The 17205-nt window shown below is 35.9% G+C and overlaps 1 protein-coding gene across 2 annotated transcripts; it reads right to left on the bottom strand.

Moving 5' to 3' along the window:
* Positions 1-168: 168 nt before the first annotated feature.
* On the bottom strand, positions 169-12924 carry phtf1 (putative homeodomain transcription factor 1). 2 transcript variants are annotated; one of them, XM_051912351.1, is made up of 18 exons: positions 12598-12924; positions 12280-12372; positions 12138-12194; positions 11966-12035; positions 10414-10572; positions 10020-10200; positions 8760-8883; positions 8495-8674; positions 8169-8417; positions 5276-5404; positions 4749-5018; positions 4355-4486; positions 3895-3981; positions 2466-2516; positions 1499-1654; positions 1282-1377; positions 1085-1210; positions 169-793 (listed from the first exon to the last, which is right to left on the bottom strand). In XM_051912351.1, the coding sequence occupies exons 2-18, from the start codon at positions 12307-12309 to the stop codon at positions 773-775; spliced, it is 2118 nt and encodes a 705-aa protein (XP_051768311.1). In that variant the 5' UTR covers positions 12310-12372; positions 12598-12924; the 3' UTR covers positions 169-772. The 2 variants fall into 2 exon arrangements, with proteins under 2 accessions (XP_051768311.1, XP_051768312.1); XM_051912352.1 differs by lacking the exon at positions 2466-2516 and having other exon boundaries at positions 12598-12922.
* Positions 12925-17205: the final 4281 nt, after the last annotated feature.

The following is a 17205-nucleotide window of genomic DNA, read 5'->3' on the forward strand; positions in this document are numbered from 1 at the left end:
TAATAAATCAGAACACTTGTGATAGAAATATTTTATGTCAACATGAAATGTAAAGAAATAGTATTAGGAATGTCCATGACACACTACATTGTAATTCAATGGTATAAAAGTATATGTGCCCCCCAACCATAAACTCAAATATATGGTTAAGAATTGATGATTACGGACTCTCAGAGAAGGGTTTGTTTATTTTAATACAATGCCAGTAAAAAGTGCTCCCTCCAAGAGCTTCAGTGTGCAAGTTTTTCCGTACCCTTTTCTAAAAACCTCAAGACTTTTATTTAATTGCCCATTCAGCAGTTGACAAAGCCATGTCTCATAAATAGCTTATCTAAAAGTACTTTTATATGCATTTATCCACAAGGCACATAGTGGTTCTGATTTAAGTGGTTGTTTCCAGACCAGATAATACACTTGCAGAGTATACATTTATGAAAAACAGGGAGCACTGGTTGGAATATAACAGCAAGCTGTTAAGTAGTTACAATAAGCAAGTGCATCAAGAAAACCTACTGCAGTCTGGTTTGAGCTTAATGATTCTACAGTTCAAATATGAGGAAAACTCAACAACAAAGTTGAGCTGAACACAGGTTTGCTCGGTCTGGCCGAAAGGCAAAGATTAGCCTATGGAGGAAAAGTCATGCATAAGTTTGGTCAGTAGATTTGCACAGTTTTTAACAGATAACTTGGTCATCTAGTAGGTTGTGCACAAGCACACTTAAGAGTCTCTCTGGCCCCAGTGTTAAGACGCTGGCAGTGTAAAGGCATCGCATCAAGGTTTAATCTTCCAGAGCTGTTAAAAAAAAAAAAAAAACACGACTGACATTGTTAAACCTGTTAGTTAAAGATTGCTTGCACATTTTGTACTGCTTAAACACCGGTATGATAAAAGTCAAATACTATGAAGAGTGAACAACTCCCACTGTCCTGATAACAGGAAGTAGTACCAATTGCATTTATGACTTTAGTCATAAAAAAACAGATCAATAATTCCAGACATCTGCATTTCAGCGGGTCAATAAAACAGACCCAGGAAACAGGTGCAGATAACCACTGTACTTAAGAGTGCAAATGTTCCACTCACCCGGATGTTGAACCCTAGTAAATCGCTGACAGCAGCTGAGATGGCTGACAGGATGACCACTCTTGTGATATTGTAGATAAGCGGATTCACAGTCAGACCCAGCAGACGAAATGGAGTGTCCAATTCCTGAAAGCAGCAAATGATTGTCAATGCAATGCAAAGCATGTTTTATTGTTCTCAATGAATAATGGTCTTACTTTTAATAATTTCGTGGCCAGCCTCAGTACGTTGTTCACTATGTTCAGCTGGTCCTTTTTGTTTGGTTTCTTCTCCATCTTAAGATACAAGTTTATCTGAAGCAGAAAATGTAACAGCAAACACACAGCTAAGCTGTAAGCAATGCTGCATAGTGCATACATGTGAATGGTTCACTTGTTTCTGAACAATACTGCCTCTTTGTTCTTTTTATCTCACCTGTTCAGTCAGTAGCACAGAAGCGTTGCTATATTTTCGGTTGGTCTCTGCTCCGAGGGTAGCGAGGCGTAGGAGGAAAACCATCAGAGCAGCACACCAGACCATCAGCTCCCAGTTGGTCTCGGAGTCCAGAAATGTGTGATGACTGTGCAAAAGCTGAAACATAACAAGTGTTATCTTCCCGTTTCCTTCGCTATATTAAACAGTCACTTCTTCAAACTGTGAATAGATTTAACAAGCACAGCAATATTATACATAACCGAATAACACTTTAATTGTTTCAGAAGATGACTTTATAGGCACACACAACTAGTCTGGACCGTTTATACTTACGACTGTTCTTACAAGAAATGACAAATATAAATATAAATATATATATATATATATATATATATATATAAAAGTTTGAGACAACCTGAGTGACAGTGATATTTTAGTATTATATGTATTATTTATATACTATTATGGTTTTATAGCTTTTATTTATATATTTTCAGTTTTTATTTTATTTTATTTTTTAAGTTTGTGGTTTTATGTGCTTTTGTCATTTTTACTTTTTTTTATATATTTTTTGAATACTATATAGTAGCGAAGTATTCGATTTCGGATACAGTGCAGGTGTGAATGCCTTCCTAAACGCTTTCAGATTTAAATCCGATCACTCAAACCATTTCAGGAATTGGTCTGAGACCCATTCCAGACAAAACTGGACAAGTGTAAATGCATCTGGTTGTCGAAACTACATTTGTAAATTTTACTCCTCCCAAAATGTTAAAAAATAAATGTGTGAGAGCGTTATCAGCTATATGACGTTACAGCCTGATAAGACAGTGCTAATGCAGATGAGTAGCTGTGTATGTCTTCAGCAAGTTGATGCGCAAACTGCCGCAAATGAAACTGAAAGAAAGTCGCAGACGGTCAACACACAATCATCTTCATTAAAATTAGTGATACTAAATGATCTTACCAGTGCCGATGGCGCTCTCTCTCCTATTGCGGTCTTTGATCTTGAAATTTGCTGATGATAAATAAAATGCAGCTCATATCTGTTGCTTTAGTTGATGTGAACTCCGTTATATTTGCATATAGCTTGGGAATTGAAGATCTGATTTATATTCGTTTTGCGGAGACGCATTTATAGGGCCAAGTGTAAATGGAACAGTTTTAACAAATCAGATAGCTATCTGATCAGTAGAAACACATGAAGTGACCAGGTGTAAATTGGACCAAAGAAATTTAGAACAATACAGGACTTGACAACAAGGACTGCATGATGGCCCAGGACAGTTGAAGAAATTGACAAAAAGTTTATCATGCATATGCGTGTGTTTTGCCAATTTAAACAATAAAGGAGATTTAAACGATTTAAGCAAAAGACGACGCAAAAGAGAACTTAATTCGGGACGGTTTTCTGTGCACACACAAAGCGCACACACAGAAAGCCGCCTATCACAGCATAAGAGTACTGAATTGAGTTCTCTTTCTTGTCTTATGTTTGAAAGGATAAATACACACACACAAAAAAAAAAATATGAAACTGCCTATTTAATTGAATATTCATTTTAATGGATTGGTTATTTCTTAAGTGAAAGTAAACAGTTCGGAGAAAATCATATTTGGATCCGTGCATTAGTTCTTAAAGTGACAGTAGCCTAAACCCGCTGCGGTTCTAGTCCTTAATGTTAATTTAAATAGCAAAAGATAAAGACAAAATTACTGACTGCTCTTGACTGAGTAACTTTAGCAGCTTTAATGAGGGTTTATACAAGGACACTTGTGGTGTTCCTAGTCAAAAATGACCTGCCTACAAAATATAGCTTATAAATCTGTTGTTATGCTATATTATCACCAAATATTGGATTCAATCTTTTTGTCAACTTGTTTTCTTTCAATTAGCAAAACTTAAAATCACTGTGCGCAATCAAATATTCGTGTCACTGTCACTTGATGGTGGATCTGGTGAATAAACTGCCAGCGATCAAAATATTGATTTTGAAGATGATGAAAACAATAGTTTTGAGAATATGGTTGAGATCGTGAATATGAGCCAGATGCTGAATGTACTGGGGAAATGGGCTCTGACAATGTCAGTCATGATGGTAAAAGGCATCTGCTCAAGTGGAACTCTTTCAAGTTCCAAAAGGTAACGAAATATGCTAATATTTATACTAAAAATATCATACGTTTTTTATTGCGGCAGTTAGAGAGCCATCTGTGTTGGATATAGATCTGGGTCGCTAAAGACCCGAATATGTAATAATGATTGGCGAAACATTCATGCGTTTAAGGGTTAAAGGTACAGAAGGATCAGGATTAGTTTATTTTTGAAGGCAAACCTTAAAAAAATATGTCTGAAGGGTGTGTCAAAAGCATTGTGGAGTAGAACAATAGCTGACCTGGGCACAGATGATGAAGGCAATAGACAAAGCCAGGAGGAAAATTGATGATACAATGACATCAACAGAACGCTGAGGCCCTCGTCTCTGTTAAATAAAAAATATATTATTAAATTGATCTTCATATAATGTCAACTAGGTATCTTTAAACAGGACTACACAAATGTCACTGCCAGCAGAAACACTCATTCACTGTCATGTGTGCTCATATAAAAAGACTGGTTAAGCAAGTTGGATTAACAAAGCAACCAAAAAGCTTTTACTCCTCATCAGTCTATAAAGTTGAAGGATGAAAAATTATTTCATCAATTATTTAAAAGTCTATACTATTTTATTTTGTCTAAATAAATTAAAACTTAAACACAGAAAATCAAATCAATCAGTTAATATACATTTAATAAAAAAAAAAAAAATGCTAATATCAGTACATGATATGGTACTGATAGTAGGAAGAGGATACCTTCAGGAATGATCGAAGTGAAAGCCACATCTTGATATTCTGTACTTTCTTTAGCCGAAAATGAGGAATCTCAGATTTTTTGGCTTTGCGTGCAGATGTGAGATGGCTGAAAAGTTTCGCAAATAAAAGGCGCTGTGGATGACATCACATTTGTTGAGAACAAAAATCCTGTCTGGCTTTATGCAGATTTTGTGGCACTAAGACTCAGCAACACTTTACAATGAAGTTCAATTTGTTAACATTAGTTAACGCATGTTAGTTACAGAAGTGAACATAATATAACATAAGTGAAATTAGTGTTTTAACCAAATGGTGGCCTCAAACATAAACGTTAATAAAGCAAACACTCCAGAGCGCAACATACAAATTAAACATAATTGATTTTCATCTTCACCTGTTTATATGTCCTCTCAGCCACACACATCATAAAGAAAAAAAGTCCAGAGAGGAAAACTCTTTCCACTGTGGTGATGATGAAGAACGCATAAGACAAGGCACAAGGCGGCCCGATGGCCACTGCTGGAAGTTCCTCAAGGGAAACAGAATTGAGATTGGCAACATCCAGTTTCTGTGCCAGTCTGAAGCAGTAGGGCAGCAGAGCCAGTGAGGCCGTAACCAAGCTGCCGAAGATCAGATAACCCATCCCTTGCTCAACCACCTTCACCTGAAAACAGAAATCATTCAACGTAAGTTAACAGCAACAACACTGACCTGTTACTTCAGATCAGGTCATTCTGAAATGCAAATACCAATGCAAATCTCTAAACAGTCATTGTTAAAAGGCTTACATGGAGGTGTTTAAATTGAATTTGAATAAAATTTACTATTAAAACAGAAAGTCAACAGTTTTCTTCCCTTTCTAGGCAATTTAAACTACTAAAGTATAAATAAACAGAGCAGAGTGGTAAAGAAGGACTTTACTCGTGTGAGAATGATACCACTGATCTCCAGCACGGACATGTCAGCTTTCTTACACTCTCCTTGCTCCCAGATTATGGCACTGACGCGGTCTTCGGAGGGATGACAAGCTTGCAGCCATGAAAACTGGTGCTAAAGGGAGAAAATTAATAATTCAGTAAGAGTCATTTCTATGCCACTTATATGCTGTTTGATGAGGTTGTTAACCCTAGTAAAAGAAATCAATGACAGTTCTGATTTCCACACGTTAAATAGTTAAGGTAGTGCAGTTGTCCTGATATCGTAATAAAAAAATAAAAAAAGTTATCAAGAAAATGATATTCTTGAAAAATAGAGCAACTTAATCTATTTTTTTTAACTGTGTATTAATATAAAAACAATCATCCAGTGCAACCAACATGCAGAAAAAAAAGAAAGAAAAGAAAATGACATACAGAAGAGCCCTGCACAGATCCCAATGACTGCCAAGTTCAAAGTTTCTTGAATTATCAGATAATTTGACGTTTTCGTGACAAGGCAAGGTTAGTTCAGGTTATAAAATGCAATGTGGTGTGAAAAAAAGTTTTACTTTGAAAAATATTTTTTAATCTTTATCCCTGGATTGACATTGTCCTAGATCAGTGGTTCCCAAACTGGGGTATGTGAGGTGACAGAGGGGGTACGCGAACAAAATGCTGAGTTGTGACGTTCATTTAATTCTTACAATAACATTAAAACAGAGCATGTATTTCTAACAGGCACAATGCCGTAAATACATGACATCTAATCAAAATACCACCTTTTACGGTCAAAACTGACTGCATCCATTTCCACATAAGCAGCTGTGTGCATACGGGTGGCGCTATAATAGTTCCAACGGAAGCCACAGCAGAACTACAACACACAGCGGTGTTCCGTGAACGAATCGAGTTGAGTCATTTCATTGATTCAATGATTCATTCATAAATACAGTCACTTGCTTCGTTACTGAATCGAATGACTCGATGACTCACGCATTAAGACAGTGACTTACCGCCACCTACTGGCGGTTTTAGTAATTAAAAGAATCACTTTTCACGTTTTTATCATCGTTGCATATATCTCTATTGAATTTTTTTATTTTTTATTTAAAACATTATTAAATGTTGTAAAGGTATTTATAAGGATAAAAAAAAAAATGCACTGGGAAGTCAATTTAGGGGGCAAATACTGTCCCTTAATGGAAAAGAGGGGGTACGCAGAAGGATGGTAAATGCCTCAGGGGGTACTCCATTCTAAAAAGTTTGGGAACCACTGTCCTAGATTAACTTAATCCAGGATAATGTTAAACTTAATCATGGGCAGTTAGATATGCAAATTTCACACTGCACATTGGGTTAACATTATTATTTGCATATTCATGAGGTTAATAACATGGATATGCACAGAATGCGAGGAGCGCACAACCTGTGCTCAAAAGTGCTTGTCTATCTATGGAAATTAAATGCATTTGACACTGTGGATCCACACTTTAATCGTTGCCTTCAGACAGACACTAAAATTAAAGATGCATGAAAGTATCTATACAACCTGTGCGCAGCACATAAATATTTAATTAGGTAATTATTGTATAGTTTGTGATTGGTTGCCTGTCTAAACAAATTACATATTCATTCTAAAGCCCCATAATTTCGCACCGCAATCTTAATTCGCACAGGTGGTGTTAAAAGTAGCCTTTACTAGGGGTTAAAAAGACATTAAAGGTTATAGTATACTCAAAAATCTAATTTTTTTTTATTATTAATCCATACAACCCCAGTGGATGGCTCAATATCTTCTAAAGCGAAGTGATAGGTGTGTGTGTGTATAAGAAAAATACTAATATTTTTTAACTTTTTAAACTATAAATCATTGTTTGCAATCTGCTGTCGTACGAGCAATCACGAAAGGGACTTTGTGACACATGATGTAAGTGTGTTGTGAAGCTCACGCAAGGTGGCGGTCCTCTGTGCTTCGGCATTACTTCTCGCGCAAACTTTGCAGTGTGAAATTGTAACAGCAAAACAGTTCACACCACAATCTTAAAGGGTTAGTTCACCCAAAAATGAAAATTCTGTCATTAATTACTCACCCTCATGTTGTTCCACACCCGTAAGACCTTTGTTCATCTTCAGAACACAAATTAAGATATTTTTGATGAAATCCAAGAGGTAGACAGCAATTTAACTGACACTTTCTAGGTCCAGAAAGGTATTAAAGACATTGTTAAAATTAGTCGACGTGACCACAGTGGTTCAACCTTAATTTTATGAAGCGATGAGAATACTTTTTGTGTGCAAAAACAAAATTAATGACTAAATTCTACAACCTCTTCTCTTCCCTGTCATTATCCTTGCATAGTTGGCGCAGTAAGCACAGTGAAGGCTTCCGTGTTTATGTCCGAATGCCGGATCAGTATTGGCCGACGCTGTTCATGTGAGCAGCACGATGCACGCGTGTGATGCTGACGCAGGAGCCAGCCAATAATGAGTCACCGTTCTGACATAGAACCTGGAAGTGCTGGACATAAACAACGTATGAGAATGACACAGAAGAGAAGATATTGTTGAATAAATTAGTTATTTTTGTTTTGTTTTTGCGCACAAAAAGTATTCTCATCGCTTCATAACATTAAGGTTGAACCACTGCAGTCACGTTGACTTTTTTAACAATGACTTTAGTACCTTTCTGGACTTTGAAAGTGGTGATTATATTGCTGTCTATGGACGAGTCATATATCTCTCAGATTTCATCAAAAATATCTTAATTTGTGTTCTGAAGTTGAACGAAGGTCTTATGGGTGTGGAACAACATGAGGGTGAGTAATTAATGACAGAACTTTCATTTTTGGGTGAACTAACCACCAACTAACAACCAACTAACCAAAACTGCAACCCACTTGCGGTAAAGCCTCATCCTCATCACTAGTCAGAGTGATGTTGGGCAGAGGGAGGGAGTGGCTATGACTGTGAGGCTCCTCCCCCCCACTGTCACTGCTTCCTGTGGAGGCGGAGTCAGGATCATGTAGAAGCTCCTCCCATAACATATCATCTGTGTCAGAGGCTGGACGCGAGCCCTCTGAAGGTCGCAGAAGCTCGACTTCACGTGGAAGAGCTGGGGTGTCTGTTGGCATCCCATTACTGTCTCCCTGTATAACACAATGGTGATGAATATTCTGAACTATTTTACAGAAACTTTTGACTTTGGTTTTAGTAAGATACTCACCTGAGTCTGTGGTGGCGAATTGTTCTTGGGGACTTTGTGAAGTCTATTCCTGAGCGCTCGGGCATATTTTGGAGGTGCTGATGAGAAGAGTCTCTCTCTTTGCAGCTCTGCTTCATCTGCCTCCTCTTCCTCACTGGAGAGATCTTCAGAAGCCCCATACGGAGGCCTCCTCAGGGAATTCTGCAAAGTCCACAGGATCTCAATCAACACAAACATGAATGTTCATAACTCTTCAAAAATTGCAGTTCTAAGGAAAGTGTTTTACCAGTCTCTTCTCTGATCTGTAGAACCGGTTGTTGTCTTCAAGTTGATGGGGTTTGAGTTCTACTATCCCTCCCCCTCTGCTGCCCTCATCCTCAGACCTCTTTGCTTTTCTACTCTTCCTCTGTCTATGAATAAACATCAAAAATAATGACACAAATTAGATCAAAAGAACGCAGCACTGACCAAACAGAAGCCAGGACCTATCTGTTTTACAATATATAATATTAGTAATATAATGTATCAAATTTGGTGCCTGTTTTGACACTAGGGTCGATGATATCAATGCAATTTTTAGATCAATTAATTTATTAAAAAATAAATTAAAATGTAATCCATACATACAATAACTAGAATACATATTTTATTATGTGCATGTTTTTAGTTTTTTAAATAAAAATAATTTTGATAAATTATTTGATTAAATTATCGTAAAGTAAAAATGTCAGGGTGGTACAATTGTTCTGATATCATAACAAAAGAAAAATTGAAAAGCAGTGTAGTCTAATGTTATATTATTTTTAAAACTGCTTCACTGTTTATTAATATTTATAAAAAAAAAAAAAACTTTGTCTCCCAAGCTGAAGTCATGTAGTTCAACAAACATGCAGAAACAAAGCAAAAACAGGATATGATGTTATGGAGAGGAACCCTGCAGCTACTCATGACTGTGTCAGGGTTAATAAGTCCTTTGACCTAAGTTTGACCTTTTTATGACATTGAAAGGTTAATTCAGGTTGTAAAATTTCAATTGGTGCGACTCAATTTAAAAAAAAAAAAAAAAACCCTATTCATATTTATGAATTAATAATTTTGACGCATAAAATAAAACTTTTTCCCTTGTAAAAATATATTTAAAACATTATATTTTTTTAAATTTTTTTTTTTTTTTTTTTAAATAAATATTTTAAGTTTTAAGTAACTTTACCATGTCACCACAACATTTTTAGAGTAATTAAATAAAAACTTTACATGAAAATGGTATGAAGTTTTCCGAAACCACATGACATCAACATGAATACAAAGAGTACATTTCTAAGAACTTGGCACATGTGTTTTAAATTAGATTTTCCTTCTCTTCATTGTGGACACTCTTATTTGTCATTGACCCACTAGTGTCAGCTGAACACTAGCACCGCTGATTAAACTGCCAGCCTTGCGGAACATTAGATGTATTGGTCATTTGATGAGAGAAAAAAAACAACAACACTTGGTCCTTTATGGCTCTGAGTCTCTCACAAATCTGACACAGCAGTAGCTTAACCTTTTCCTGCGAACAGGGCTGGCTGTCCGACTTGGGACAGGGCTGTTGTCCGGGCTTCTGGAGGATTCTGTAGATACTATTTGGCAGTGTACTGTACCCAACAACAGCATGAGACACAATGGACCCACAACTTCACTGGCACAGGCTGCTGGTACCTCAAAATACAACACTGCTCCTGCCACTGTAATGAACACAAATCCATCAGATCATGATACCATATGGAGAATTTCAAGTTTAACTTATTTTCAATTGACTTAGAATGTATTATCACTAATATATCACGTGTAATCACGCAACAAAATCTGAAATATTTAAAGAGTGACTAATGAAACTAGGCAAAAGGAATTTTTATGTCCATGTGACTGTTATGCTGAAAAGAAGAAAAATTGCATACCTTGAAGGAAATACATAATCAAGATGAGGGTGGAGATGCATTTGGAAGTAACTTGGATCCACCACTGAAAGAAGAAAGGAAAGAAAAGGACCCTGACCAAGCCTTTACGAGTCAGAGCGGTCCAAGGGCTCTCTGGTTTGGCCTTACTAAACGTGGAACCTGCAGTTGTAAAGACACTAGGTCAAAAAGAGAACCATACTGTAAAAATGGTATAGAAAAAGAATGCAACAATGTTAAAGTAAAACCCTATTAATTATTTACCTGATAGTTGTCTTAATCTATAGTGACATTTTTTAAACATTCAAAAGTTTGCAGTTGGTACGATTTTTAATGTTTTTGAAAGACGTCTCGGTAACACTTTACAATAAGGTTCATTAGTTAAACATTAGTTAATGTATTAACTAACATGAACTAACCATGAGCAATACATTTGTTACTGTATTTACTAGTCTTCGTTAACGTTAGTTAATGAAAATACAGTTGTTCATTGTTTGTTCGTGTTAGTTCACAGTGCATTAACTAATGTTAACAAGATTTTAATAATGTATTAGTAAATGTTGAAATTAACATTAACAAAGGTTAATAAATGCTCTATAAGTGCAGTTCATTATTAGTTCATGTTAACTAATGTAGTTAACTAATGTTAACTAATGAACCTTATTGTAAAGTGTTACCGACGTCTCTTATGCTCAAAAAGGCTGCATTTATTTGATCAAAAATACAGTAATATTGTAAAATATTATTACTAATTTAAAATAGCTGTTTTCTATTTGAATATATTTTAAAATGTAATTTATTCCTGTGATGCATAGTTTAATTTTCAGCATAATTACTCCAGTCTTCAGGGTCACATGATCCTTCAGAAATCATTCTAATATGCTGATTTGATGAAACATTTATTATTATTATTATTATTATTATTATTAATGCTGAAAAAAGTTGTGCTGCTTAATATTTTTTGGAAACCCAAAAATTGACTCTTTGATGTATAGAAAGTTCAGAAGAACCCTTTTTTTTTTTTTTTTACTGAAATAGTCTTTACTGACAGTTTTGATAAATTTAATGTGTGCTTGTTGAATAAAAGTATTAATTTCCAAAAAAAAAATCTAACTGACCCCTACACTTTAAAAAGGTTGTGTAATTTTACAGTAAATTAACGCAAGTTATATAACATAAATTACCTTATAATTTATGGAGAATTTATACTTGACATTAATATACTGTATTTACAGTGAAAATTGAAACAGGGTGTTCCCAGAAGCCCCTGTATGACACATTACATTTGATTATATTTAGTTAAATTAGTAGTTCAAATAAGTTACACTATATAATTTAATTATAATATCTGGTTATAAAGTGTAAAACATACAGACATGAAAATGTCATCCTGTAATGCCTAAAACAATGTCACTTTTTTACAGTGAATTTCTGGCAACTTTCTCTGGCTGTTTTACTGTACATTTTTACAGTATAGGTATGGGATCTAAACTGACAGCCTATAACAATTATAGAAATGCAATAGATTCAGATGCTAAACTTGATGGTAACTCGCCTCTCACTAGGTCAACATCAATGAGGTCTGGCTTGATATGGCCAGTCTTCTTAGGTTTGCTTCCAAAGCCCTGTTCAAAAAGGAACAGAGTTTCAAAAGAGTCTGTGATTGCATACATTTTACACAATATCAGTAACCACATCTATGCTGCAAACACGAACAGCCAAATTACCTTGATCTCATTCTGTTCCAGTGATTTCTCCCAAATCTGCTGATCATACGCTCCAATCTTTGACACAAGATCATTAGAGAACTTTTAACACCTTTCTAACCACAATCTGTATTTACTGTAAGACAGATGCAGAATGACTCACCTTTTTCTGATACCATGCTATTCCTGCCATGTTTCAAATTCATTAGGCCAGGTAATCTCAGGGAGTAGATGTCAGTCACAGAATATTTCATTCCTCGAAAGAGTCAGACATAAGGGTTATGTCATCGCTTACATTAAGGAGACGCCTGCTCGCAGTTGAATGTACAAACATAGGAAGCGACTCATCAAGTGTAAATAGTGAGAGCGGTTCTGTTTCAAAACCTAGTGAGCTGCCTACCTAGACTGCATTTGATAAAGAGCTCTACGATTAAAGTTGCTCGCTTTTAATTCTAGGAAAATTATACAACATTAAACTTACCTGGAGCCCAATAAACGGTATCTGGTTGCGATTCTCAGCAGTGCGTGTTGTCTTGTCAACATTTTCAGATGTTTGTGTTGGAGATGAAACAAACCTCGCCCCCTACTACAGCAAAACTATCTGACGCTACATCATGAACATCTAATTAAAATGTAAAAACAGCCGTCTAAAGTTGTGAGCTAAGTATATTTACTGTCAAACCACCCTGGCATCAATTCGATTAAATCTGATCGACGACAGAAAGATCTTCTTGTAAAAGAGAAGTGATTGTCAAAGTTCCCCCTCTCATCAGCGCCTGAAAGTATGTGAAGCAAGCGACGACACCCAACGGCACATCACATGTAAATGGCGGAACTATATTTTGTACAAAATAAACTTTAGTAATTAGTATAAAATAAAATAATACAATAAAATAATTATCAGTGAAAATACTTCAGTTCAATTTTAAGGTAGAATGTTCATAAAACTCATACAATGTGATAGAAAGTGTGTTGTAGTATAATTAGTAAGCTATACGTGAATCGTTCTTTCGAGTCGAATCTTTACAACGAATCATTCTTAAATCGGTCCGAGCGGTCATCGAGTCAACATTGAACCAAATATCACTTTTTTTTTTCTTTTTTTTTTTTTACGTGAGCTACATCATTTTAAATTTTTTTTTTTCAAAAGTGCTATTGATTTCTTTATATTTAGTACTTTAAAAAATATATTTAAAGTCCCCATGAAATCATAATTGAAGTTATTTGACTTTGAATAGGCAATGTTAGCCTTACTGTTAAGCTAGTGTGCTCCAAAACAATGACAAAATTCGCAATTAGAAGATATAAGCATTCAAAACTTGTATATCACTTCAGCCAATATGGATTTTTGATCACTTCAGCTTCTCATCAGATTTTCTGTCCAGTCTTTAAAATAGCCTACTTCACAAAATATACCCATGTAAAGCATTCTTATCAAAATTCATGGACATTGATAGCAATGCACTTTTTGTACAGTTCACAAGTTAGACTTGGATCATTTGTTTTACAACTGTGATTTAGGCTATCTTTAAAATATTGGTCTGATGTTAGTTCTTTTCCATTTGCCCCAAGAGATGTTGATTATAAATTATCTCAAAAAGATGTTGTATGTTCAAACATAGAGGCAAAATGTTTGAATAGGTTATGAACCAAGTTGGCCTCAAACTTTCATTTTCCATTTCTTTAGAATAATTCACAAACAGATCATTGTCACTCAGTTTAATTTTCAATTCTTCTGCGTCCGAGTCTGATTTTTGAACAAAAATGACTCATTATTCTGATTTTCCATTTATATAGGCTAGCGCTCGCGGTTGGATCGTACCAGTACCGGCGGGTGATGGAGTGGGGTGTGGATGTATTCAGAGCGCTGTAGCGTTATGTTTAGGCCTATGGCACACTGGCCATGCAATAATTTATCGCCTGCCCCACACTATATGCCAGACAGTGGCAATGTAACGGAGGCCAGCTGGTAGTCGCTGTGCGAAACCTTACTCCTCTGATCTCAAGAGATGCTCTAGCGAGTGATGCTAGAGGTTGCAGCCTTTAGCCTCCTTGTTAGAGCGTCCGACTCCCACGCTGGAGAACCAGGTTCGAGGACTGCGCAGACTGGGGCGAGTAGGACCTGGGTTGAAGGGTTACATTGGTGCCGTGACCCGAATGGGAGTGAGGTTTAGGGGGGTGAGTGTAACGGAGGCCAGCTGGTATTCGCTGTGCGAGTAAACCTCACTCCTCTGATCTCAAGAGATGCTCTAGCGACTGATGCTAGGGGTTGCAGCCTTTAGCCTCCTTGTTAGAGCGTCCAACTCCTACACCGGAGACCCAGGTTCGAGGACTGTGCAGACCAGGGTGAGTAGGACCTGGGTTGAGGGGTTACAGCAACGCGCTGAGGGACGGCAAAGTTTTCAGACACGTCAGTCTTTATAGTTCTTTTGAGGCAGTTTCTATCACGTTATTTTAATAACTATTGTCGAGAGTATTTAGTGGAGCCACTAAAGGGACATGGTGGCAGAAAAAATATGGGATGGGAGGAAAAAAATATTTTTCAAAATTTTGCGTTCCCCCAAGAAACTTTGTGTTCCCTCCGGACAAACACTTCCTGTTTAACGTCCCGCTGGCAGTGTTTCAGACAGCTCTGTACAGTACGCTCACAATGGAGCAATTAATAGAGTTTTACTTTGAACTTGGACTTAAGTAGCCTATAAAGAAATACGGTCAGTGCTTAACTCAAGGTGTTCAGTAAAGTTCCTGGATCAATAACTCGTGAGCTAAACGTTTTTAAAACACAAATGACACCTCTTTCCAATCATAGTAATGTAGACAAAGAGCTACAACCTATTTTTCCTCAATACGAGCCTTATAACATTGATCTCTTTGAGCAGGCGGCTGAGAGACAAGTCCGAAGGGACCGTCTGCAAAGTGCAAAACCCAGAAAGCGTACTACAAAAAAAAAAAGTCACTGTAGTGTCACCAAATTGAGTTTAAACATCAGTGGTCTCCTACTGGTCACACTGCAACAGTTAGTTTGATAAAATATGCTTTTGCATCATTTTTAGGCCTATTATTATTATTATTTTATTGTGAAATTCAGTAACTTCACTGTAACACACTGTACTGTCACCAAATTCAGTTCACACATCAATGCTCTCCCCTACTGGTTGTAGCCTACTACAACACTTAGTTTGATAAAATGTCTTTTTACATAATCATAGCAAAATCATTTTCACAAAATCATAACAATTATGCAAAAGCACTTTTTTTTTTTCAAACTAAGTGCTATAGTATAACCAGCAAGAGAGCATTGATGTGTGGACTGAATTTGATGGCATTACACTGTATAACAATGAAGTTATTGAATATTTTTTCTAATAACAGTGAAGTTATTGAATATTTTTTATAATATGATTATGCAAAAGCACATTTTAACTAAGTATTGTACTATGACCAGCAGAAAAGCGTTGATGTGTGAACTGAATTTGGTGACAGTACAGTGTGTTGCAGTGAAGTTATTGATTTTATTTAATAATAAAAAAATCATAAAAAGTATCCAAAAGCACATTTTATCAAACTAAGTGTTGTAGTGTGGCCTATAGTAGGTACTCGTCTGAAAACAAGTGATCTTCTGGCGAAGGCGATTTCACATTAATTTATTCAGTCAGTCAGTCTTTCTGTCTGAATAAAATAAAATAAAATAAAATAAAATAAAATAAAATAAAATACAGTCTAATTTCACATGAAAATGATAGTACACCTCACAGCCTGTCACATAAGCTGAATTCCAAAATAAAAGTCTACCTGAGAAAAAAAAAAAAAAAAACAGGCCTAAATAAATAAATATAAATAATATTTCACAGCCCAATTTCACCTGAAAATGATAGTACACCTCACAGTCTCACACTGTCTGCTGCTGAATTCCAAAATAAAAACCCTCCAACACTCATAGCCTATATATGCTGTTTGACAATACATTCAGAAACTAAGAAAAAGAAAAGTCATAGTTTCCACAGTCCAATTTCACCACATATTGAGAAATACGCTTGAAATACGCTGTTTCAGGACGGTCTGAATTACAAAATAAGAGCCCCCAAAGCTCTTTACACAAAGGCTATGCTGTTTTGTCAGAGTGCGTTTAAACCAGTGTTAAAGTATTTTCAACTTTGGTTATTTTTAGGCCATTTTTAACCGTTAACGTTCATAATAATTTTGAATATACAAAAAAAAAAATAAATAAATAACGAAATACAAATGGAAATTCTCGTTAGATATCTGTAAAATAACTAGCCTAGGCTAAATGCCTTGTCAGTAATCCCAAATGACTGTGATTAGTCTATCGTGATCAGCGCTGAGAAAAGTAACAGTACCACTGCCACAAGAACGTAGTCTCACAAGAATGTACTGCCAGATTTTCACCATTAGATGTCAGCATTTAATTATATTAGATTAGCCTACGTCACAACAGATTGCTGAGAATAATTATTTGACTTTGTCTATTTACATCTGAGATTAAAAAGTGAAGATCATTTACAGAGCTGTTGCACTTTTTAAACTTGAATCTGGCTCTTCATTCCCTTTTTATATGGTATCTATATTGTCACTATTCAAGGAAAAAAGAACCGCTCATTTCTATAACCTAATTGAATTCATATGCTCGCTCCTCTCTGACAAAATAAAATTATCGCAGTAATCAAATGCAATCTTTAACAGCGTAAATCGTAAGATGGGTGTTGACTTTTATTTGAATCTTATTTGTTCACTGAAAAGTAATCAGAGTCGTCTCTGGGATCAAAACAAACAGGGTTCACAGGCTTTGTCACTCTGATCTTGAACTTATTGGATAAAAAATGACTGCAGCTAACAATAATTTTATGATAATATTGTTACTTACTGCTTGCAGCAAGTTCTGTGTTACTGTGATGACTGTCTTTAGAACTTTCGATATAAATTAATACACCCACACTCTTTTGGGTGGGTTATGTCATTTTCCTTGAACAATGCTTTGAATAGTTTCATAGACACATATAATGAGGGACATGCAGAGTAATCACAGTAATCAGCACAAGTACTAGTTTGACACCATAATGTCACCATATGA

This window comes from Ctenopharyngodon idella, chromosome 11, assembly GCF_019924925.1.
Source record: "Ctenopharyngodon idella isolate HZGC_01 chromosome 11, HZGC01, whole genome shotgun sequence".
NCBI lineage: Eukaryota > Metazoa > Chordata > Actinopteri > Cypriniformes > Xenocyprididae > Ctenopharyngodon > Ctenopharyngodon idella.